This window comes from Antedon mediterranea, chromosome 3 (assembly GCF_964355755.1).
Source record: "Antedon mediterranea chromosome 3, ecAntMedi1.1, whole genome shotgun sequence".
NCBI classification, from domain to species: Eukaryota; Metazoa; Echinodermata; class Crinoidea; order Comatulida; family Antedonidae; genus Antedon; species Antedon mediterranea.
Window position 1 is genome coordinate 8,566,086 of NC_092672.1, and position 26,248 is coordinate 8,592,333.

A 26,248-nucleotide genomic window follows, 5' to 3' on the forward strand; every position below is an offset into this window, starting at 1 on the left:
AACAGGTTAAACATAAACAGCAGATTAACACAAAAGAAAACCCATTCCAATTTTTTTCTCGTTTGATCAATTCACCTGTACTGTTCAAATTTACAACTTAAAACCATAAGCCTAGTTAATAATATATATAACATAAGGCACATTAACAATACACCGTAAATTCCTCATAACCATCCAAAAATGTGAATGTAATAATAGAGTTTAAATCATATAGGTGCAAAATATTCTTAACCGTTGAAAAATATGAATATAATGGGAAATTCTTCGGTAAAACTATCGGATCACAACACTTTGTTTATTTTAGACCAATGATGTTATAGAAAGCTACATCATGATCTGAACAGTAATGTAATGTACTCTGGTTAATTCTTTGGTATATGATGGTACCGTGTTCTCGCCTGACGCACAAACATGTGAAACAAAGAAAAGAGAGAAGAGATTTTTATCTAGCTAGTCTAATGTATAAATGTATCCACGGCCTTGCGCCAACCAGATTGACAAATGAAATTGAACTAACTGGGAATGTACACGCCCATTCAACGCGTGGAGTAGACAACTTAAATGTTGTTATACCACATTATACCCGCAGCAAAATGGATTCGTCTTTTAAAGTTGCAGGCGGAAAAATATGGAATGACTTGCAAGCTGATATAAAACATTCACCCACGATTATGTCCTTTAAAGCTAGATACAGATCTCATTTCTTTTCATAACATCTAACTTCCAGTTTATAATTTTTGTTGCTTTTATTATTAATTGTAATTGTATTAGATTTAAATTTGTATCCGTTTTTGTCGACAGGACCACAATGCAAAACAAGTTTATTTCTACTTGATTGTGTTTTATCCTGTATAAATATGTTGTTAAATAAAAATAAATAAATGAATAAATAAAAAATAACAATAGATGTTGTCCTCGCGAAATGCACGAGTGTTACACGCGATGTAATATAATTGTCATTGAACATGCAGTCTGTGCTTTATATCAGTCGTCATTATGCTTTTTGCTTGCAATCATATTACTGTACTTTTGTACTGTACTTATTTGATGACATCACTGAATATATTGAACTTATAATAATTAGAAAAAGGTTTGTCTACATGAAAACACAAAATACACAATATTGATTTTGCTTAATATTATTTATTGATTGAAGGTAACATTTCACAGAAGTAAATGATCTCATGTGTGTAATCTTAATTCCCATTAAAGACGATGCGCAAGGACGTAGCGTACGTAACACAAGGACATATAGACGCAACGCAAACGCGTGTTGATCAATTACAAGCGACAGTTCAAATAATCCATTGCTTGTGATTGTTCAATCACTTACGTCTCTGGAAAGTATCATTAAGAAGCAAACTCTTTAACAATCTTTTCTCCAAGTTTCTTGATTGCTGCAAAGTTTTCTTCTCCGGAAGGGATAATTTCGCTTTCTGGCATGAGAAAGCCGTAAGTGCCAGTATCTCCCAGTTCAATAACGTATGAATATTTGGCCCTAAGCGTTTCATAACCCCAGTCTGCACTGCATCCTGAAGCGGCATCTGTAAAAGGAAATAATTGGATTTTTGAAGAAATTGTAAATATAGGTTTTATATACTATTTTAATCCTGTGATTAAATTAACCAAAATGTCTTTTCTCTTTATAATGTCATAGCCATGCACTCAAAAACCAATCATCGGTCACCTGTATCGATTAATATTAATTATTCATAAATTTAATACCCAAAAGTTTCAAATAAAACGGCAAAGTGTGTTCACAGCAAACACACTTATGCAAAGTCCTAAAAGGGTAACGACGAAAGTTAATAATTATGGCTACATTTTAGGCAACGTAAATGGAATAACTTCCGTCTTACAGTCTGAAGCTGAATAAAGCTTGGTTCTCACTAGGACGCAACGCAAGCGTCTTGACCAATGACCAGCGAAAGTTCGAATAATCCATCAATTGTGATTGGTCAACTCACTTGCGTTACGTCTTTGTGTTGCGTCCCTAGTGGGAACCAAGCATTATTTCGCACGCGTGCACGACACATACAAGAATTTTCTTCTCTCCTAAGGTTCCCGTTGGGTCGGGTGCTGCCACGAAATGGCGCTCATTCGTCGACAGGATGGACCAGAGTGCATACTACCCTTTCGAAAGATTGGTTCTTCTTTATAGTGCACAAGAGTCAGATATGTATACTGTATAACCTCGAGTTAGGTTCTTTAAAGTGCACACGAGTCAAGTATGTACACTGCGACCTCCAACACCAGAAGAAGTTACTTACATAGTTTTCTTGCAGAAGGCCCATAATCATAGTCGGTTCCATGGACGGCCTTCAGAGCATCTGTACAAGCCTTAGCCATAGCATCCTATTTATCAAGAATACAATCAAACCTGCTTAGTCTAAACATATTTTTATATAGTTCATTCCATAAGTTAAACAAACTGTTTTTGGAAAAATGTATATAGCCTCATTTTTTCTTTTAAATATGTATTATCCCCAACAAACATGACAAATTAAGTTTTTTTTTTTAATTTCAACAAAATGTTACGAGGATGGTCCATCGAGCCGAAGCTGATCATTAGGGACCCTCACAAAAATACAACATGACGAGACAAAAACATGTAACAATAAAATCAAATTAAAATAATTAGTATTTGTAAAGATAAACAAAATAAAATAAAGCACAAGCAAATTAGTAAAAAATTAAATGAATTAAATTAAATTGGCCATCTCAGAAGGAAAAGGGAACTAAACAAGAAGACGGTTGTTGAGCAAATTGTGAAAGAAGAGTAAGATGAAGCAAGTTGGATATCTAAAGAAAGATTAATAAAATCTTTTTTTTGTGTAGTTTTAATAAAGTCATCTACAACAAAAATACACACAAATATTGGTTTCACTGTTAAATTTACCGTCTGACAGACGATTTGACTATTTTTTCTCTATCTAAAGTTACCAACTATTTATTATCTGGCATTAAAAAAACATATTTAACAAAAAGATTTTTTTTCAGGGGGACAATATATCTTTAATCTATTAACTATATTGACTTATAAAAAACATCGAAACATGCCAGCCCGGTCTAAATATTATAGGCTACATAAGTGCGTAGTCAGATCTATAAACAATTGATATTATCGGATACTAATTACATGTATATTTTGATGTATCAGGTTAGACCAATACTCGATCACGGCAACCAAAAGTAAACATTTCTAATTTTACAAGATGATAAGAGTAGGGTGGAATATTGCCTGCTACCCTAGGCCTACGTGACATCGCAAACAACATGTTAGTTATTCCAGGGAAGAGAATTTAACTCTTCTCTGGTTATGCCTAAATTAAACTCACGTGATCTTTAGTGTGTGATGGCAATGTAGCAGTCTTTGAGTAAGACCAAGGAGCTAGCCAGAGTTGAGAGTAGGCGTGAAAGTCGATGAAAACATGGAAGTCCTGTGTTTTGTTTTTTTTTATTAGGAAACTAGTGCTATCAGCAAGCTCTGGTTCGGAATGGGGTTCGGAACCACGGTAAACGTCAGAACAAGGATTTGTACTAGTACCAGCCCCTGAAAGTAGAAAACAGTCGTCAAAAATCAGTATTCACTATTATTCAATTAAAGTATTTTATTTCCTCAAGCATTCTGGATCGAAAATTGTCTTGAGGCTGAGGTAAAGAATTAGAATAAACAAATTTCAAATTCAACTTATGGAAAAAATCTATTAAATTTATTAAATTAAGTGAAATTTGTATTTTTGGTGAAATACGGTCGCTTGCCAGCATAATTATCAATACGGTGGGTTTTTTTGTAAACGACAAAATATAGGTTGATTTTTAGTTGACTCTACAGCTGACTATGTCGGTCGGTCGGTCGGTCGGTCAGTAAACACTAACTTGAGCACGTGACTGCAGCCATCTATATGGCCTTGTTTGAGGAAAAATGGTTAACGAATTCGTTATCAAAGCAATGTTTTGATTTTACAAAAAAACTTTTTCATAAAATCTTTTACAATATTTATATGAAAGGTTGAAATCTGTTATTGGTGGCAGAAGGATAGATTCAGATTTTTTCCACAAAATATAGAATGAAATGATTGCATCCTATGAATGAAATAACTAATTTTTTTCAGAAGTGAATAACAGTATTAAAACTGCAAAATGGCCTACTTAAAGTCTGATTAATCTTCATTTTTTAGTGTTTTTGGGGGACAATACATCTATAAAATAAAATATAAATATGACTAATAATAAACTCACCTCCCCATTTGTATTCATAGTTTCGGTTTGGGTCGATTCCTGTACATATATTGCCGGATTCATGGCGTCTGGTCTTTCTCCACATACGATCCTAAACACAAATTGGCCTAATATTTAAACTTTATTATTCTATTTTTACAGCTCACTATGTCGGTCGGTCGGTTGGTTGGTCGGTAAACACTAACTTGAGCACGCGACTGCAGCCATGTATATATTATATCTATTCATAATCACTTCCGATGGTATAATCTCTCTATGGTGAGCTTAATGCCTTTGGCCTAATTTAGCAAGTAAAAACCAATAATATTGAAATATTAAGAGAAATTGTACTATATCATTATCATTAATGTCTCAGTTCAGTCATTTGTTTTATATTTCTTCCCGGTTTTGCGTACATGATGTTTCTCTTTCAATTCTGTTCATATAAATGAATACACCCAATATATGCAATGATCAATTAATTAATACATATCTTTGATTTGTTTAAACGTCCGACGATTAGAAGGACCTAAGGCCTTATGACGTCATATGAAGGCGCAGCTAATCACATGCGCTGAGTTTGGTTGGCCAATTGTTATGGAACCAATTCGGTCGATTCTAAGTTAGGTCCAGACATGCATATTTGAAGTTTGGGGTGTACAATTGTTGAAAAAAAACAAAAAAAAATTGAAATCGAATTCATAATTTTACGCAGATGAACGATGACGTAATGCTTGATCGTCGAAAATTGAAAATAGGTTTAACTTACGTTTGTCCATGTGTAGACGTATCCGTCAACGTTTAATGATGGTACAATATACCAGTCAAATTTATCTAACATGTCGGTCACTCCAGTATCACTGCCGTATGTCTCCAACATCTACAAAATTAAATGTAAAATATTCATAATTATAAAACGTACAGGTAAGCCTGATCTTTGTTTATTCAAGGTAATCTAATAAACCCTTCGATCTTTCTTTTCTTTTTCTTTTTTTGCATCTCCATTGAGATCCAGTCACTGATATCCACATCATTATCATTTTTCAGTAATACGCCTTTGGATTTATATATTTAACAGTATATTTCCATTAAATGTTTCATAAAATAAAACATTTTTTTGGAAAACGTCCATTAACGAAGACCAAAATAGTACTTCGGCATTCATTTTTATTTCTTTGTAATTATTAAATTCAAACACATACGGTACCTGGTTAGTGAAATACATGATCGTAGCGGGAGACATCCATTCACGAGCATGGATACCGCCTTGGAAGTAAACAGCCGGTTTACCACTTGTTTTTTTTCCGATCTAAATATATATTTATAAAGAAAATCACCATTTACAATAATGTGAACAGACAAGTAAAATTATATGTAAAAGGCGCCAAGAAATTCCAAGATGTGACGGGCTGTTTACTGATACTTTAGACCCTTCTGTACATAGGCTAAGGGTTGTGCCGCATTACTTGCATTTTTAAGTTACTGAAGTCATTGGCCTTGTACACTATTCAACAATATTATGTTGATCAGAGACCCTCCTTCCTTCAATTATCTAGAATAACATTGTATTGAGAGGTCCACAAGTATAAAGAAGAAACCAAATGAACGAAATAATTAATGATATTCATTGAAATGTCTCTTTCATTATGATTTACGTAATAATTACGTAATCTTCAATAGCATGATTGAAAAGTATTTTGTTTTCTTCTTTTTCTATTAATATGAATTTCAGTTTGTTCTGATGTATGTATTAAAAGAATTGAATTGTTATCATTAAAGCATTACTACCTTAAGTCCGTTGATCTCACGTCCTTCACTAGATGTAGCAATTTGGAAAGACTCGGCAATGTTGGAGTGTGCGGCTGCAATGTCTGCAACCCACTCTTTTATCTGTGAAATATAAATATGACATGAATGTTAGTATTTTGTTTGAGTGCCTTTCATTATCAACCTAATTAATATTAATTATTGTCATGGTAATATTACCGTTGTATGTTCTTCATAACCTTAATTAATCATAACTCGTCTTCATATCTAATCATCACTTTCACCACCACAACCACCACCAACAACAACAACATACCTTTCTCGCCATTATTAACGTCCATCAACATCAGAGCTATTCAATCTTCACACGTATATTTACCATGGTGTTTAATAAGTGCTTACTTTTTAGGTCTAGGCCAATACTTATTTGTAAATCCAGTATGTAGGTAACTTTTTAGAAATTTTTTTATTTTTCTCTATTAAAAAGAAATTTAATGGACAATATGGAGATATAAAATAAGAATCACCATGGTTAAAATAAATAAATATTGCAACTTACCTCTTCATAGGCATGATATTTGGAATAATCAAAACCGTTGTTTCCATCCAAAATGCCTTTTGCCGAGAACTGATTATCAATTATGCCTTGGACATCCGGGATGTGAACTACGTAATCAAGTCCACGAGCGTTCAGCAACGTCTGCAGAAGATCATGATACTTTGGCGAAACCATGATGTCTATAGGTCGTTCAAGAACACGGGTCATTTGCCAGAAGTCAAACTATATTTAAAACAAAAAATAAAACCAAAATCATTACTAGTATGTATAAATTACGAAAGCCTAATCCGGCCACATGAATAGAAATAATATATAGCTATGTTTTTGTCGGCATATGTATATAGACATTTCGAAATAGAAACACAAAAAAAAAACAACAAAAAACATAATGTCAAAATTTCTACATACAAATAAATACACAATAAAAAACATAATAAATGTCGAAATTTCTACATACATATGTTGACATTTTGACATAAAACAAACGTATGTGTACAAGTTCAAACTATTTTTTGATCTTATAAACGGCAACGGATAACATTGCGCTACAATTGTCAATATTGGATTGATGTATCAAGAAAGAAGAGTTAAACAACGTTCTTCATGTTTCAAAGATACATTCTCATAAACTCAGCCAAATGATTGCCTTAATGAATTTTGTCTGGTATAGTATCAAAATATTGTGTTCCGTTATTATAAGTGCTGCGCCATATTTCTACTCTTTACAAAAAGCACATTCTTGTGGATAGAAGCTATTTGTAGGCCTATTTTATTACAATGATTTCTAGCTTTTCTGGATGTGGGTTCAACGGTTCTAGACAATCCATAGTTGTGAATCCTGACCTGATGTGCTTTATAGCAATAGCAGTTAAGCTACTATTAAATGTCTGTGGGTAAATGGGGAGCCAAGTTTCATAGGGAATCTGAAATAAAAACCATAAATATTTTGTGTAATAATTCTTACTTTTCCTTCATATCTTTCTTCTAAAAGGTGTATCCACTCCACGTCTGCTTCATCGCGAGGGGTAATACGAATCACTTGATACCTGACAGGATAACAGAACAAAGCTTAAGACCTACTAATATGGTTCATAATGCCTATATTATTTCGTATTAACATTAATAGGCCTATATACACTTCCTGTTTTCATATAAAACTTGTTCGTAATAAAATATTTTGATTAATAGTTACATAATCTAACAAACATTAGGTAATCTGCAGTATAAAGTTTAGATACATTTTGGGGGATTGATAGATATCATCATATTGTTTATGGTGTAAAAGTACAGACACATATGTAAATTACCGAATGCCACATCAAGCCACAGTTACATATTTAAGGAAATGAACTGCAGACTGGAAACTCATGATTAACATTAGTTTATCGTCCTTAAGATAATAATACGTATTAAGGAAAAGTATTGATTGACAAAATCAATAAAATAAAATGAGCAAACTTACCCGTCGTATCTTACTTTCTCGGCCGCAACAGCCGCAACGAGAAACGCCAAACACAAACAGCGAATCATTGTTTCAAAAACGTTGATCAATTCATTGGTTTTTCCTACAAATATATACTAATCTGGCACCCGGGGTACAGCGTATTATTGAAAAGCTTTTGCAGACAATACACGTTATACTGGCGTTGTACTTTCTATAGTTTCGATTACCCCGGCGATTTATTCAACCTTATCTTGTACAAATTATTGTACTCAGACGTCAACATTTTCATGAGAAAAAAAGCATATGGTATGGAATGAATTTTCAATTCAATTCAATCCAATTCAATCTTTTATTTTGGAATAAAGTATGAGTGCAATGTGACGCACTCTGATTCCAGGATGCTATAAGTTCCATCTGGAGAGCATCCTTGACTCCCCAGATATTGTCTACTGAAGTCGTGACTAAAACATTTTCACTTGCATTGTGTCTACACATTAGACCATGTATCCCTATTTTTAAACATTCATAAAAAGACTGAATTCTACATTACGTAAACATGAAGCTGGCACTACAATGTGGAGGCCTTTGCAACAACATTCTTAACCCACTATGGTAGCATACCCGAAGAGATCGCATAGGTACGCTAAGTTGTTGCACACATTTAACACCGTATGTTCTAAATATAACACATTTCATATCGACAGAACACTTACTAAAATTTCTGACCAATGAGTTGGCTCTGATACACACTTTTAACATGGTATTAAGTAAGGTTTACCTTTAAGTAAAATGTGGAGACAAGGAGTATTGCTCGTTAGGCTACCTTCTCTCATAGTTTATATGCGAGTCGTTTAAAAATGTGAGCTTCAAAGAAAGTTTAGAGGTAAAGAATTACATGTGTTTATTATACGTATGTCAAAGAAGCTCTAATATATATATTGCTTTTAAAGTTGAATTTTCACTCGAGACATGCGAGTAACATAAAATCATATCTATGATAATACAAAGTTTTTTATCTACGAACAACTTTATACATGTAGCATGATCATTGTGAATTTATAAAATTACCAGGTGGATTAGAATTACACAATATGTTTAAAAGATTATTATTACAAATACAGTTTTTGATATCTGGGAGTATTCGACATTGTTGTATTGTCTGTAGAATATCATCATTATTTATCTTCCACTATCTAATTAATAAAGGTGATTACCTCCACCTGTTAATTTTATCAATGTTCGGTCAATACGATAAGTTGCATCAATAAAAGATAATTTAAAATAGAATTATGTTTGATAACTCAATGATGTGATGTGCCCACAAATGGTAGCGATAATAGTGTAGACAAGGCTTTACAAAAGAGTTTGCCAGTAGACTAATCATACTTTGGCAAACTGCCGACAACTTTTCAAAATAGTTTGTTAAGGCTCTTGTAAACGCGAAACAAATACGTCTTTGTAGTCATGTGTTCGAAAAAAACACTGTAATAAACAGTGGAAAACTTGTGTTTAAGTAAAGTTTGCAGTGTAGACTAGGCTAGATGTTATAGCCCAGTATTTGACACCAATTACTGTTGTTATACTTCGTGACTGTACGTGTGTATATTATACGTTTCTCCAAACAAATAGTTCACAGTAATCAAACAAGATGAAATGTCCATGTTAGGCTACAGATTAAAATTATATCAGTGAAAATATTATAACAATATTATAAGCCTATGTACACTTTGTTACGGGGCAAGGTGCATTTTTCCCCAATTAGCCCGGCATAACCTTAATCTACATGTACTCAATTCACTAACCTTTGCTATACAAATGGATAGATTCTTCAGCTTGTGTTTTTTCCTTTTTCTCCATGGCTTGCCGAATGCAGAGTTAGGTGAACCGAAACAACTAGTTTCTGTTACGTTTCTTGTAGCTGTTAACCATACCTGGAATAGGTAGGCTCTTAAATACTAGGCCTATAATACACAGTGTAGGTCGTTAGAATACAAAAACAGCGTACAAAAACAATAGCCAATTTGCACATTAGGAGAGATTTTTACTTCCACCCTTGTATCATGGAGCTAGCTCCATGCTTGTATTAATACTCTCGACAACAAGACATGCATTGAGAGTTTAATGGAATGTGGTATACAGGTGCTGTATGCAAATTAACCATGTATTAAAGAAATGTGCATTGAATTGGCTTCCTATTGTATTCTGATAGTTCCCTCTCTTTCTTGTCAATACTTTATTTATGAATTCTATTTTACTTTCTAAGCTATGATCATTCCATCCCATCTTTTGCTCTTCAAAATACTCGTCCACGCCTACCATGTGTTAGGCCTATTTCCAACCATGTATTAGGCCTATTTCCAACCATGTATTGGGCCTATTTCATTTAAATTTTATTTAAACAGTTTTTACCTTCCCTTTTAGGTATACGTTTTGAAAGCCTGTCCCATTTTTGACGTTGTTCATCTTTTTATATTTTAATTATCAAGGTCTTAGAATTATTCGTAATATTATCTCATACAGTGATTTTTTTGGTTTTTTTTTTGGAACTGCTCGTTATAGTTTAACAAGTTTGAAAGTAAAGAAACAAAATTTAAATACTAAAATTATTATTAAGCTAAGATGTTAATTAGTTTATTCTTATCTATATAAGTTGTATAGCAACAACTAAAACTCCAGCACTGATACCAGGACAACCGTGGAATATCAGCCGAACCATCCGTGTGGGGCAGTGTGACGAAGGACCTCTTGTATTTAACGTCACGAAAAACAAAGAAAATGACATGGTAGGTCCTGTAGTTAACAGTTTATATGACTCTAATAAGTTCCCCTTCCCAACACAGTATGTTGTCATTATGATACTTTATATTGTGGCTAGTAGGAATTAAGCCAGAACTTTTTACATTTTACAAGATGGCGGCACCAGCACCCTTTCTCTGCCTCTCCCCACCCCCCTTATGCTTCAGTTGACTTCTGAGAGGGGTGGAATATGTATTGATACTGTATAACTTTATCCATCGCTGTTTGCTAATATAATGATAAGTTTAGGTCTACTATAACAAACAAAATATTAAATATTATATGTTGTTGTCTTCCAATCCTCATTTCTTTTTTATTTCAGAGTGTAGATTTGACGTTCTATTCGTCCGTTATTGAGGATGCATCTCCGCCAACATGTCATATTAAATGGGATGGAAGATACTTAGTGCCGACGAAAGCATGGTCCAATGAGTCACTATTACCTGGTTGTTTCACAGCAGAATCACGCGAGGGATACCATGTTCTATGTTATTGATTGGCTGTTTGGATGAAATTGTTTGACGTCATTCAACAAATGGTTTACCTGATTGGTTGATAGTTAGGACTATGTAAATTTCGCGGGTTAGAGCCTTTAAGCAACATAAATTTAGGGCATTGTAAAGCTTTATAGTACGACTTTATTTTAACAAAAGTACAGTAACAAACAAAAACACGACTAGTATATCACAGTATGGCAAAGTTCAACTTAAGTAGTGTTTACTTTATACATATTAATGATTCGAAATAATAATACACTTTCAGTATTAAACAGAAAGTGAATAATAATTAACAAAAACTAAATACTAAATATATATGAATAAATTGTAAATATTTATTACAGCAAAAAATAGTTATTGCAGCATGCCTTTATATAATTTATTATAGATAGTACATAGTTCAATAATATACCGTATATATACACACCTGCATATGCAACAACCACCTATTTCTCGATATTATACCAATTAAAGATGTATTGTCCCCCAATAAACATGAAAAATGAAGATTAATTAAATCAGATTTGAATAGGTTATTTAGTAGTTTCAATAAAGTTAATCACCACCGTAGAAAAAAACGTAAAAAAAATAATGTTTTCACTTATAACATAACATAATAAATAATTAATTTCAACCGAAAATCCATTGGCTGGCAGCCAATTTGACCATTTTTTTTTCTTAAATTACAGTTTTTTCAGATAAATAAATTTTGTTTAGATCCAATTTTTTTTTAAAAAGGATAACTATTATGTGACATTAAAATGGCATATTAAAAAAAAATATCGTAAAAAATTATTTTTCAGCGGGACAATACATCTTTAATAATACATGTCTCTAATTCCTATTAAAAAGGCTACTATAAGTACTATAATCTATCAATTAGACTACTTGGTTCAATTAATTTAATATCTTGCTAGCTTCAAATCGATTTGATTGAGATACCACAACAACTTTTAAGTTTAAAAACATTTAAACTAGATGACATTAAAATATTAAAAAACATATTGGTTGTTTTGGGGTAAACATGCATTATCATACATGTAGTTTGTGACAAGCAAAACTGCATAACACGTTTTGTTTGATGTTAAGATTTGATTTTGAATGAAAGAATGGGAGAAAAAACTTTTAAAAAACGGGATGGAGGATATGATTTTCAAATGACAGGGTATAGGAAATCGATAAAAATATAGCAGTTTACAGAAAGATTGTGTTTTCTAGTACCGTTTTCTTCAGTCACCAACAATGTGTAATAATTCCAGATGGCACATTGTGAAACAATAATGTCAACACAAGATTTGAGAACAAATAATTGTTTCAATAAATAAGTCACATATTTGTAGATATCTGAGGATAAATAAATTGCAATTAGAAGATTACATTTAGTTTAATTTAATAATAAAACAAATTCGTGACTATATTTCACAATAAATTAAGTTACGAACTTTGTTTTGAAAGTTGGAAATAGAGTAAAAAATGACTAATTTAGAAGAGAATGCCACTGGATGATACCAGCAGTAACTACAGTATATTAAAATATATTTGAAAAATGAGTAAAAATGATTAACTCTTAATTATTGACTGCTGACAAGATAGCCTAAAATTTATAAATTTAAAACTTTACGATACTTAGTATTCAGGAATAGCCGCTCCATAATCTATTTTATAGTACCACCAGATGTTTTTATCAGTGCTACGAATGAATGACTAGTTGGAAGCAGGAAGGCTTTGTAGACCAAACCAAGTTTTGATTTCACCATCATTGATAAATTACCTCATGAGGTTAAAGACTTAGTTTGGTTATCTGATATAAGTCCATAGTAGATTAACTCTATCCCTACCTTAATTAAGTGATTCTAATCTTATATATTAAAACAATGAAAGCAATTAACACTAATATCAGTTGCAATTTTGATCACATGCTCAACAATAATTTGAGTAAAACTAAATATATACAAAGCTTAATTTATAAAATATACAACTTAGAGCTTAGGAAATTAAGCACATAGTATGGAAGAAACAAGTAAAGCTAAGACATCAAGGCATATAACTAACATTTTATGTGACAAAAACATAAATTAAAATATTAATTATTAGTTATATCAACATTTTACAGTAAACAGTACATGTATACAATAGTTTACATAGTATCAAACGGTAACATTTTGAGATTGTAACAATAGTAATAACTAACTATATCATAGCAAAATATAAAATTCTTAACATAACTTATATTAAAAAAACAAGGGAAAATTGATAAAAATAAATAAGAAATGCTATCTATATTTTGTATTCAAATAATATAAAAGGAAGACTATAAAATAGTATAATTAAATTAATCCTTTAAATAGTGCAAAGAAGTTAACATAAGTACTATTAGGTGCTGCTTAGAATCCCTGATATAGCAGCCACAACTTAAATATACCCTGTAGGCCTAATACTTAAAACTTAAAATAACTAAACTTAATAAACAGAAAAATATGATATTTTAAGTCAACACAAAGTGTTAATCTTTCTCCAATTTTTTTTGGGGCATTAAATAAACAGTGTGTGACACTTGTAGTTAAAGTTGAATAGTTAATAATTAATGTCAGTTAGTACTTATGGCAATAAATATTCTGGTTCCAAAAGAGGTATGTAATCGAAGACAGAATTATTAAAAAATTAATAGACAAAAATTAAGGGACGGAATTATGTTAACAAGTACTTAGATTGTGTAACTACTAATTAAATCAATATAATATATTAATACTAAAATATTTTAGTGAAGTCCAGTCATCTCATTCTGAAATAGAATAGTTTCAAATTGACAAGTGGGAAATTTGGTAAAAGTTTATAAATTTATCAGAAATTAATTTTGTTTTCAAACATGTATATAAAACAAACAAATATTTAACTTTATTGAAAAACATATGAAACGTTCAAGGCAAGATATATAAAATACAATAATATTATATAGTTTTATATACATAAACATTCTTTAATTAACGTTTCAGAACACAGCCAAAACAAAACAGTAGAAATACTTAAAGCCTCTCATGAAAAGCATATTTGTATTAAATAGACAATGGAAGACATAACGATAAAATTAAATTTTAAAAATCATGTTGAATATGTCTTTATAATTTCATACGGAGTTACCCGATTGTAATTATATATTAAGTAGTTGGACATTAAAAGACCGCATTTCACTTAAAATTCTTTAAAATTTAAAACATAGAAATAGTAGTATTTTTTTAATTTATACACTACTTTTATTTTATATATTATTTGATATTTTAAACACTATAATACAGTATTTCATTCTTAATAATTTGGCACTTAAAATTCTATTTTAAAAATGAATTAATTGTACAAACACGATACACATGCAATACACTTATTCAAAATAATGTACACAATGAACAATACCTGATTACAAATCAACATGTTTATACAAAATATTTATACATAAACAGAGTAACATAAAAAGGAGTTTTCACATGCTTTTGCACTTGCTGTGCATGTCTGTATGAGGTAGGTTACATGTAGAGAACAGTTGACTGATGTTAGTACAGTACTGTTGCGGGTATAAGCCCACCATGGGATATAAATCCCCCTCCAAAATAGATACAAAGAGGAACACCCTCTTACTTTCATGTATAGATGTTTTTGATAATGATCATGTCATAAGCGAAGAATGCACATAAAAGTTTATTAAGTTCTCAGAATCACAGAGCGACAGAGGGCGTGCTATTTAATATTTTTGCCAAAAATTGAAAAAAACTTAAGCTTTTAATAAGAAAATAAAAAATTATTGTTTTAATAAGCAAATACTTGGAATTTTGACAAGTGAAAAAGACACAGGCAAACCTGTATGGTTCTTTAGTATAAAGGTCATCTTTTATTTGACCCTATATTGTGTTGAGCTTATACCAGAGTCAGTACTGTACAAAAGTAGTGAGGGTTATGAAATGTATAGTTTAATGAACCTTTATGACTGTTAGTCTTATACAGTTTTGAAAAGGTTAAATATCAATGAAAGACTAACTATACAAAAAATAACCAAAAAAACTTTAATTTGTCTTAAAATAAAAAAAAAACTTGCGTTTCTTCAAGATTTTTAAAGGATCTTCTTAAAATGTCAAAGAGTTTTATACAAATCTACAATTTTCATGATTCTATTGCAATGCAGTAAGGTATGGCAGCAATTTTAACCATTTTCTAAAATTCTACATTATACTGTATAGCCACAAAAAAATCTTATACAGTTGCCTCAATAAATTATGTATCAGGACCATGGTTTACAATACAACAAAGCACACTCAATAATGGCATGACAAGGCATTTAATTTTATTACTGTATGTAGAAAAAAGACAGCTTTTAGCATCTGGAAGCGCTTTGTGTGTGCACAAGATCTTCATATTTGATTAACAGCCACACTCTGTACTGAATTGATAAATAATATTCAGATGTCTATTTCATATTTTGTCTCTTTTTCTGCTCAGCAAAATTCTTCATCACCAGATAGATCACTGTTGAAAAATAGGTGGTGAATAAAAATAAAATAGGAAAAACACAATGGTATTATTAAATTATGCAGATGATACGAGTTGGTTCTCGACAAAACACAAATGTGATGGTACTGCACCTACACCATTACATAGGGGCTTTTAATTGCAATTGCACTGTTAATTCATTGTGCACATGTAGAGAAATTGGGAAAACTGTTATGTGTAGGTTCTAGATCTAGGTTCTATTTAAATTTATTTTATTGTCAATTATTGATATCATTGTTCCAATGACATATGTCCTAAGCAATGCTCCTAGGAAAGAAAGATTGTTTCAAATCAGAAGCTCCCTTTGTGTTTCAGTGTGAATTTCGACCACATAATTAATAGTTTAAACGATGATCATGAATGACACTAAACACAATCAAAACAATGGTGTAATGATGGTTTATATGATTAAGATAAATGTGTACCTGGCTTCTAATTCTTGCTCTAAGTTTCCAAGGAGCTGAGGAGCATTATCCAGCATTAAAGAGTACAGTTGATCCAAGTACTGCTTCTGGCGACTTGCTTCCAAAGACTCTGCTCGAAATACTTCAAGGATTTCAGACTGAAAACAAAACATAAATTAATGGTAAAGAATTTAGTACAACTTGAAATGGGCTGTTGTTGAGTTTGGTATCAAAACTGGAAATTGCAGATAACAAATCATCCTAATTAAAACACTCATTTGTTTCAGTTTTATGGCTCAGACTGGATTTGAGTAAACTAAACAACATGCTGCAGAAACTTGGTATTCATTAATGTATTATACAACTACTTTTACATGTAATATTAAAAACCACAAGCCTAACATACATTTACATATGTACAGGAGTGGAGTTGTGGCTTGGTGGTTATGTGCTTGGCTACCACTCCAAGGGTCCTGGGTTCAAGTCCTGTCACATGTCAGGATTTTTTCTAAGGACCAAATTACTTCCCTCCCAAAGACTTGTAATAAGACTTAGTTTATGTAGAGCATCTTGTGTATATGTTTGTCTTGTGAACCTCTGAGGGTCCCTAATGATCAGCAATAGCTGGATGGATCACCCTCATTAAAAATGGTGTTAAAAAAATCCAAAAAAAAAAAAATCGTTCTTTTTCAATAAACGTTCAGTTTGAAAAGCGCTGCAGTGAAAAAATCGTTCTTAATTGAGAATTTGGGATTTGAAAAACAATCGATTAAGTGTGAAATTATTATTATTATTTTTTTTTAAACTCTGTCTCTACACTATCAAACCAGTTTAACAAAAAAATTGTGATCCTAAATATGGTAGTGATACAATCATCTTGTCCATGTAGGCACATTTTTTTTTTTTTTGTCACATAAAGTTCATAGTGTAGACAGCGCTTTAGAACAGTGTTAAGAGACTCCCTGTACTGTATTTAAAAATGGGATGGACCGCCACTCTTGACAAACATACCTTTGATGAACCTTTGAGAGCCTCCCATAGTGGGATATCCCCTTTACCATCAATAGCATCCACACCACGTGTACTTTTAGTTACGTCAGTTAATTCTTGCAGTGCCACATCACGTTCACTTGTAAGCTTTTCAATCAATTTATCCTGTTTTATAAAGAAAAACATAAATGGGTAATAAGTATCATAATATTATCTTATAAACTGATTTAATGTTATAATACAGTATCAAATATCAATATCAAACTGACAATAAAAACAACATTTTTTAAGTAATTTATATCACCTGCTGCTTTCACGGATTTTCCAGAGCTCAAAGAGCTGGAAAAAAAAGCAGCAGCTGATAGAACTACTTTAAAAATAGTTCGGAGTTCCAAAATGTATAAAAAAAACCATTATTATTACAAATGCAGGATACTGTATGTATTTGAAGGAAAATAACGTAAATCAAATAAATGCAAAACAATTTTTCTTTCTTCCTATATATAGCAATCTTACTATCATATCTACGGAAGCCCGTTCGGGCCACAAGTTAACTATATTTTAAAAGCCGTTATCTGGCGGCCTCCACTTAAGTATCTGGCGGCCGCCACTTAATTATCTGGCGGACGTACATGTCCCGTCACGTGACATGTACGTGCATTGGATCAGAGGCGATGTTGCATGCAATAAAAGGCAGGCAATGCAATCATGATTAGGCAGGTTGCCTACCTTTTCCAATGTTTAGTCAACCTGCCGTCGTAGCATGTGCATAATCATGATTTCATTGCCTGCCTTTTATTGCATGCAACATCGCCTCTGATCCAATGCACGTACATGTCACGTGACGGGACATGTACAAATTATTAAGTGGCGGCCGCCAGATAACAGCTTTTAAAATATAGTTAACTTGTGGCCCGAACGGGCTTCCGTACATATCTGTTCTTATTGTATTAATATGTAAAGCAACTTTGCTATATAAATGTGGTATTTTTATTATTTATACAAAAACAGTACATCAGGCTGACAATATGTAAAACATAAATTTATTATTTACAATAATCATACTATAATTTATGAATTAAACAAAGCTTATTATATAATTTCTAATCAAATTTAAACTATACAGAAGTAACTTTATCAACTCTTTGAGGGATTAATGTTCAACAAGATACAAATGTGAGTAATTTGACACTATTAGTTTTCTCCCTTTGTGACTGTTTGTTTTCACTTTATTATATTATGCTTCTCACCTTGTTGTCAGATTCTAATGATATTCGCTTTAATTCGTCAGACAACTGTAATGTTTCAGCCTTCAAAAGAAAAGCAAAAGTTTACAATTATTATAAATAATAATGTCATTGTCTACATTAATGCTGTAATTGTCTCAATTTTATAATAATAACATTCAATTAATGTATTACAAATGTTTTTTATTTTTCATCTCCATGGTCAAGTATAGGTAGTTATTGAATTATACTGTATTTATTCATGATTTACAGTATGTCAAGATAGTAAGATAATTGTTTGTTAAACACATGGTAAAAAAACCCATTGAGGCCTCTATACTGTATTACAATATGCAAAAAACCTCAATGCGCTTAACAGTATAAAACAAAATGCAGTTAAAATGGAGAGTTTTCAAAACAGCCTTAAAATAAGTAAATGAAGTTTCAAAGGAGACAGAGATCTAGGTTCTTAGACTTTCTACACTATCAGTTTGACAAAAAAGTGTGATGTGCCTACCGTAAATATGGCAGTGATATGTCCAGATATGGGCACATCATATTTTTTTGTCACATAAAGTTTGATAGTGTAGACAGAGATTTTGAAAATAATATGCTTTGTTAACTTTTGAATGAACGCGCATAAATTCTGAACCAGATCGCTGAGGCCTCTATGATGAAAGGACTTGAAGATAAATACCAAAATAACTTATTTTTCCATGGTAAAGAGAAGGTTATTTGTGGTAATCCCATAATATTTCAATTTAACATATGAAGAGAAATAATTTTAAAATAAATTCAACCTGGTGGCGTCAGTCCTGACAAGGACACATTCTACTCAAAATTAATCCAGTTCTGCTGGATTTTTAAATAACAACATGTTTAACCATAGAAGGGAATGTCCAAATATATGAATACCATACTTGTTTTGAAATGTGTTATGTTTTTGGGTAGAAAACTGCCTGGGAACACAGCATGTTGAGTACACATTATGTCATAATACAATGCGTCACCCTTAGATTGACACATGGGGACACAAACTATAAATACATCTGGATAGCGTCTGAGGCCTGATTGCTGATTGTCATAATATGTTATTCTAAACTCACTCCTACACAATTCCTGTTTGTTTTCAATAATAAGGAATAAGAGTTACCAGAATGAGACAATGAGAATTGTCAATCAACTTGGTATATGAACTTGATATACTGGCGTAAAGAAAACTGATACATTCTTTTTTTTATTGGATGATACAAACCATTTCAGCTAGCATTGACTGATTAAATAAAAAACTGGAAACTGAGGTCTGCTGTATTTATGTTCATACACTAATTTTAATATCAAGCAATTGACGTATTCGATTTGGGTGACTTTTTTCTTTTTTATTTGAATGGCAATAACCGCAAGCTTATTCATTACGTATTTTACTGAACACTCATCAGAAAACACTAATGAAATTCCTATTTAAATTTGGCAATTGCAAAAAAGAACAGTCACTCTTTCTTTTTTACCTCAAAAGAGTTCCTCTGCATCTCTAACCTCTCCAGTTCCTTCTGCCGTTGCTTAAGACTTCCTCGAATGAGAGGGATTTCCTTAACCTGCTCTGTTAGCACATCACAATGGCTGTCTTTGTTTGTCAGGCGGCTTTGTAACTCATTTACTACACTGCGTAGCTGGTCAGCCTCTCCAGCCCTTTCTTCTAGCTCTACTAGCCTAAATAGTAAATAAGAAACTAAGTTTAACAGCGGTTTCAGTTTCAATGAGTTATATAGAATGTCTATTAAGGAATGAAAACATAATTGGTAGAAGGGAACAATAAATATTCATATTAATAATGAATAATCATAATAATTCAATAACATGCATTCATTGAAACTAATATAATGAATACCTTAATCGGTGAATAGTCATATACTTATATACTCAAAACACTTCATAGAATATAATTAGGGAATGAAGACTCATTGTATATCAATGACAATGAATATTCATTAATCAGTGACACATGAATATTCATTACATGTTAATGACACTATAACTTTTCATACCTTTGGACATCCTCTGACAATCGTTTGTTCTCAGTCTTTGTAATATGCACCTGCTCTTTCAATATTCTTAGTTCCTCTTTCATTCTAGTGTATTCTCTTGTCTTCTCCACTTCATCCTCTTCCTCCTCGTTACGGATTAGAACCAGTTGAATCTGGTGAGTTCCGTTGAGCCGCGTGTTTACTTGTGACAATGGCATTCTCAGAACATTCTCGCCATTGATTTCAAACACCCTAAATTAAAAAATAAATAATAATTTATAGGTCCATGATTAGACCAGTTGTATACCATATATGACAGCATTGCGAATAAAAGTACACTGCGGTTGTACTTCTTTTAATAGCTGTGTTCACTCACAGAAATAAGAGCTGGTGTAATTGTGCTTCACTTACACCTTTCTTTAAACTGTGACGTACCTCTGATATCACTCTACAAGGAAAGGTACATCTTATGTAAACTTTACCAACATTAGTAAAGTGATAAAACAGATTATAACATGAGTATATAGATGTAATTTTTGCGTTTGAACGCAGAACAAGAAAAAACTACAATTTAACTCTGATAGACTGTAATTTCACTCCGATAGACTGTAAATTAACTCTGATAGACTGTAATTTAACTCTGATAGACTGTAATTAAACTCAGACAGAGAAAAGAGCATGTACATGTGGTGAACCACAAATGAGACACTTACCTGTCGCCAACCTTCATGATACCTTTTGAATCACAAGTATGGACGTACACTCCTTTCTGGTCAGTCCTAGTGGTGAAACTAAAGCCATAGCCATTCACTCCTTTCTTGATCTGCATTGCTACAAGGCGACTACGTTGCTTTGAAGAGAGTAATGGGAACACAGGAGCACGCTGGCGTTTACTTCTAGCCTGAAAATTAAATTTTTCTGGATTTAATGACTTTTAAAATTAGTTGCATTTTTGAGAAAGACAATCATGCACTGTTAACATTATAAAGAAAAACAAGAACTTCAATAAACAATGCACTACCACTAAATATTTCATATTGCTGATTTCTGGCAGTATTTAGGGAATATTATAACATTTTCTTTTATTTCTGGCATACATGAAATAAACTACTGTATACAAACTAAAAAAGGAAGTAAAATAGTGTATAAGTAAATAACAAGCATAAATATGGTACAAAAATGCCTATTCTAAATAAAACTTTGAAAAACTGTATGATTCTCTAAGGTAATAAAAGTTTAAAATGTATTTGTCCACTGTGGCTCAAGAGTAGATTAAAAACAGAAATGTGCAATGTCAAATAATTATAACGTGCCGAAAGAAATTAAAAATGAAAGTTCAATAAACTGACAATGATGAGAGTAAAAGGTAATTAAAGGGTTTAAATTGCTTGAAGTATTAAATGAATGACAGAGATAAGTACACAAATACTTAAAGAATAAGTATTATCTGTAACAGAACTCTGTAATACGTAAGGATGACAGGAAAGACACCCTCATGTACGCTTTCACGTGATCACATAAACTTTCCCTTTAAAAGGTTTGAAATGATAAAGAATTTGATAATGCATGAAATAATTAGGTTTCATGCTAAATGCAAAAGATAAAGACATATTTCTGGAAATTGTGTAGAAATTCATAATCATTTTCAAACAGCTTCTTACCCATGGCCATGCGGTGACTTAAAATTAAAAACCAAAGATACAATACATAAAAAAAAACACACAGAAAATGGGCAAACTTTGTTTAGGGCCTATATCATTTAATAATCATAAACAGAAAATAATGAAACATATAATTTAAATATATAAATTATAATATAACATATCTGATTGGCATAATACAAAACAAACGAAAAGCAAAGAAAAAAATTGGTTCACGATATAATAAAATATATATGAATAAGAATATATAATATAAATAATTTGAATATGTATAAAATTCAATCAGTTTACATAATGAAATTCTGTGATCAAGGTTAACATTAAGATGTATGTTAAATACACTTTTAATATGGCTTGTTTTTCACAAAAGGCTAGTTTAGGCTTATTTACTATCACTTGCACTAGATTGAACGATAAATTCAAGAAAAATGAGTTTGTTTGATCCAAAAACTAACCTTTTCTGCAGCCACTTCTTGGTCAGCTTTAGCTAATTCAATTCTGGATAAAAGACTAGTCTGCTGTTGTTTGAGTGCAACCAGTGTTGACTCTTCCATGGCTAGTTTGTATTCCAACTCAGCTTCCCGCTCTGTGTTCTCATTGTTCCTAGAATTCCAGTGAAGGATTTTGTTGAGAACGGATGTCGTGTTCCATGTTGGGTGCCAATCGGAATAAGCCCGGATTGACGATAGCCAGCCTCGGTTGTTTTGATTGCTTCCGCGACTGTTGTGAATGAATGAACGTCAGTTAGCAGTGGGGTCAACATTTTTAAATGACCAAGAGACCCATGCTAAATTTGACCCATGCCATCATTGACCATGCTCTGTCTGAAGTCTTAAATAATTTCTTGACTTATTTTGTAATACTTTTTTTCATTATTCAGAAATGTATTATAAATATAGGAAAATGCCATGCTCAAATTTTGTTTACAGTGACTGTCCGTATAAAGGTGCTACAACATTTTACAGGCAATCTTTCTCCTGTAAGTTTATTTTTTTAAATGGAAATTAATTGATTCAATGATTACAATCAAGGTTTAAGTTCTCAAAATCCAAAAAAAGATAATACATTTCATAAATTTACATTTTTTTAAATGTTTTTCATCCATGCCTTTTTTCTGCATATCTTCATATCAGTTCAGAACATTCTACTGGACCCATTCCATTCACAAGCAGAGAGGAAACATTCAGACGACCTTGCAGGTAATAATCGTTTTCCCTATGGAACATTCCATTATACAAGCAGCATGCAGGTATTTCTATCCTCATATCCAAATGAAAAGTTTTATATAGTCTTTATTCCAATAATTATCTTGTATTTTTAAGTTTTGAATAATTTTTTACAGTAGAAACTGGTCTTTGAAACCTCTTTAGAAAATTTCCAAAGAAACGAACAAGGGGAAATATATGTTTTAACAGTACAGCCAACCCTTATTCAAAGGACTCTTTATTAAGGGGATATTTTGTTGGGTCTCAAAGATGTAGTGTAATTAAAATAGTATAATTGTGTAAATGAATATTTAAGAGGTTTTTTAAGTTAATAGGGTATTACATTCTTTTATCATTCTCAATGCTTACACAACCCACGTGCAAAATACTTACGTTTCTTTATTATCAGTTTCATCGTTGACCTGCTGGTGCAGCTGTTTGATACGGACTTCTTTTAACCGAATGTCTTGTTTCACTTGATCTAAACGCGTTTCGAGATCTTTGATAGCGAGCTGGTGCGAGTCTGAAACAATATCAAGAAACAATAAGCGTTTACACAATGAAAATAGGAAGATAACTGGTTGAGCCTTTTTAGTCTGCTGTTGTTATGCTAATGAGCTAAACAAGTCCAATCAGTGCAAGCTCAGAATTGCCTTACATGAAAACAATCAATTGTAGCTATATTTTACATTTCTGCTTGGTGAATGGTTTTGTACTTTATGTAACTGAAACAAACAAGAATTTAAAGCTACACTATCAAATACTGTAGTCTGGCAAAAAAAGAGTGATGTGCTCAAATATGGTAGTGATATGCTATCATCGTGTCCATATATGGGCCCATCACATTTTTGTTGTCAGACTATTTGATAGTATAGACAGAGCTTTATATTCTTGTTTGTTTCAGTTACATAAAGTTTGATAGTGTAAACAGAGCTTAAAGCAGTAGCTTTTCACTCACCAAAACCATCATCTGCTTGATTTTTATCAGGTTTTTGACGATTCTTCATATCTTTCTCATGTTGTTGAAAAGCATCCTCCAGTTGTGACAGTGCCTTCTGGACCACTGAGAACTATTTATTTAACAGAAATTAATTAATAGATAAGTATAAGTATTTTAATAAAATTGAACCAAATATATATATAAAAAAATAACGCATTTATATAGACCCATTTCACAGAAATGTAATACAAATCTTTCATTTTTGTTGGTTATAAGGATGAGACAATGAAAGTGCTCTAAAAAGAAGAAAAAGAATTGACAATGTTGACTACCAGAACAGGAAAACATCATCATAACATTTTTTAAATCTGTAATGAACAGACATTCATGGAAAGTTCTAACAGATAAGTTACTGATCTAGTTTCGCTCATTTTAGTGACTATGGACCTGATCTGCAGAAAACATGTATATTTCTGACACAGCAATAAAATATTACTTATTTTAGTATCAAACAACTCTTCTAAATATAACTTAATCTAACCCTCTAAATAATCTTAATCAACTTTTTAAAAAGGAAACGCACAACTATTTCCTGCTATACCAACATGCGCCTTAGTGGCATCACAACCTGGGTCATAAAACTGTGATACTTAATATTAATATTAACAATTTTTATAATTTTGTATATCTTCTCGTGGAGTCATCCTAGTTATCTTATCTGATGACCCGATAATGATGTAATCCAAGGAAATATATCCATCAATTGTTGTGGAATAAATAGCAGCATGTACCAGTCGGTGTGACTGTGAATATGACCTGTACTGTATATCGTCTGTATGTCCACACAATGCTAATCTATAGGTCACGGCTTACTAGGCCAAAATGTGTAAATCATTTTCAAACATATATATTATTATATACAGTAAATATGTATTGAATGAAGTAAGTGTGTTAAAGAAAGTGTTAGTCTGCGTGTCTGTCCACATAATGATACAGGTCATGGCTACTACCTACACTTAAAATTTACAAACAATTTACATATTGTAGATTAAATAAAATTATTGAATTAAATCTTATCTCAACATTAAAAATTAGTACTACATGAAGGACAAAAGAAAATTATTGTAAGTAATTTATTCCATTGTATATCTAAGAATATTAAGTTACTAATGAATTGTACTATAAACTATTAAACAACACACACAAGTGTTCACTACAGTAAGTGTTTCATAAACAAACTTAGATAGTATTTAAATAATAATATTTATATATATATTCATATGTAAGATATATGAGAAAAAAAAGGAAAATAAAAAAAAAATAAAAAAAAAAAATAAATAAAAAACTAGTAAAAAAAAAATGAAAATAAAAAATGCTTGAGGCTCAGTTGTGCACTACCCTGCATTTATAATGTGTTATACGTGTTTTTTTGTATCAATTATTAGTAACAGTGTATAATAATATGGGCTTATTGTCACCTGTTTTGCTTTATCTTGCAGCCGCAAGTTCTCATAACGCAAAACTTGTATCGTTGTCTCTCGGTCATGTAATTCCTTCTGATATGTCTCAAGCTCATTTTGATCCTATAAACAAAAAACATATAAAAATAAGTATTTCTGCTATAAACTTAATTGCAGATGCTATCACAACATCAAAAGGTTTCTGAGCATGTGCAGATTCCTAAAAAATTGGTTTTGCTTTGTCATTGCGTTTGTCATTTTACTATCACGCTTTTTTTTCTCTGGCAACGCCCTATAGGCCTACTGAGTTAATTATCAACTTAAACGCTACTGAACTTTTATCAATAATTTACAAATAAAAAATATCCTCAACATGTGCTGAGTAATTATGTAAAATCATTTATCATTACAGATATTTTATAAAAATAAAAACAATATTAGATTAAAAAAGCCTGTTCATCTATTAAGGTTACTTATAGTCCCATGTTGATAAAAATGACATTTAATAATTGTGTTTA

At 31.7% G+C, this 26,248-nt stretch overlaps 2 protein-coding genes across 7 annotated transcripts in view; both read right to left on the minus strand.

Annotated features, from left to right (window-relative positions):
• Positions 1-1,155: 1,155 nt before the first annotated feature.
• Positions 1,156-8,077, minus strand: LOC140043987 (carboxypeptidase B-like). The gene is made up of 10 exons (XM_072088471.1): positions 8,010-8,077; positions 7,512-7,593; positions 6,548-6,769; positions 6,010-6,111; positions 5,429-5,530; positions 4,991-5,101; positions 4,243-4,333; positions 3,339-3,553; positions 2,271-2,355; positions 1,156-1,544 (listed from the first exon to the last, which is right to left on the minus strand). Exons 1-10 carry the CDS (start codon positions 8,075-8,077, stop codon positions 1,351-1,353), a joined length of 1,272 nt encoding a protein of 423 aa, XP_071944572.1. The 3' UTR covers positions 1,156-1,350.
• A 6,375-nt stretch (positions 8,078-14,452) lies between these two features.
• Positions 14,453-26,248, minus strand: part of LOC140044774 (uncharacterized) — a 74,114-nt gene continuing 62,318 nt past the window's right edge. For 5 of the 6 annotated variants that reach the window (XM_072089425.1, XM_072089427.1, XM_072089424.1 and 2 more), the window contains 11 exons: positions 25,749-25,853; positions 24,289-24,400; positions 23,724-23,853; positions 22,581-22,845; positions 21,178-21,365; positions 20,486-20,716; positions 19,949-20,150; positions 18,465-18,524; positions 17,236-17,379; positions 16,246-16,382; positions 14,453-15,796 (listed from right to left, as the gene is read on the minus strand). In XM_072089425.1, the coding sequence (XP_071945526.1) occupies positions 15,766-15,796; positions 16,246-16,382; positions 17,236-17,379; positions 18,465-18,524; positions 19,949-20,150; positions 20,486-20,716; positions 21,178-21,365; positions 22,581-22,845; positions 23,724-23,853; positions 24,289-24,400; positions 25,749-25,853 (1,605 nt within the window). In that variant the 3' untranslated portion in view covers positions 14,453-15,765. The remainder of the gene's footprint in view (positions 15,797-16,245; positions 16,383-17,235; positions 17,380-18,464; positions 18,525-19,948; positions 20,151-20,485; positions 20,717-21,177; positions 21,366-22,580; positions 22,846-23,723; positions 23,854-24,288; positions 24,401-25,748; positions 25,854-26,248) is intronic. The other variant, XM_072089428.1, reaches the window with a different exon arrangement.

What these genes read in the sequence shown, in the direction of transcription:
- LOC140043987 (XM_072088471.1), bottom strand. Translation starts at nt 8,077, where the DNA reads ATGATTCGCTGTTTGTGTTTGGCGTTTCTCGTTGCGGCTGTTGCGGCC. An exon ending in GAGAAAGTAAGATACGACGG is followed by an intron (nt 7,594 to 8,009) that starts GTAAGTTTGCTC and finishes TTATCCTGTCAG; the next exon opens with GTATCAAGTGATTCGTATTA. An exon ending in GCCTTCTGCAAGAAAACTAT is followed by an intron (nt 1,545 to 2,270) that starts GTAAGTAACTTC and finishes TTCCTTTTACAG; the next exon opens with ATGCCGCTTCAGGATGCAGT.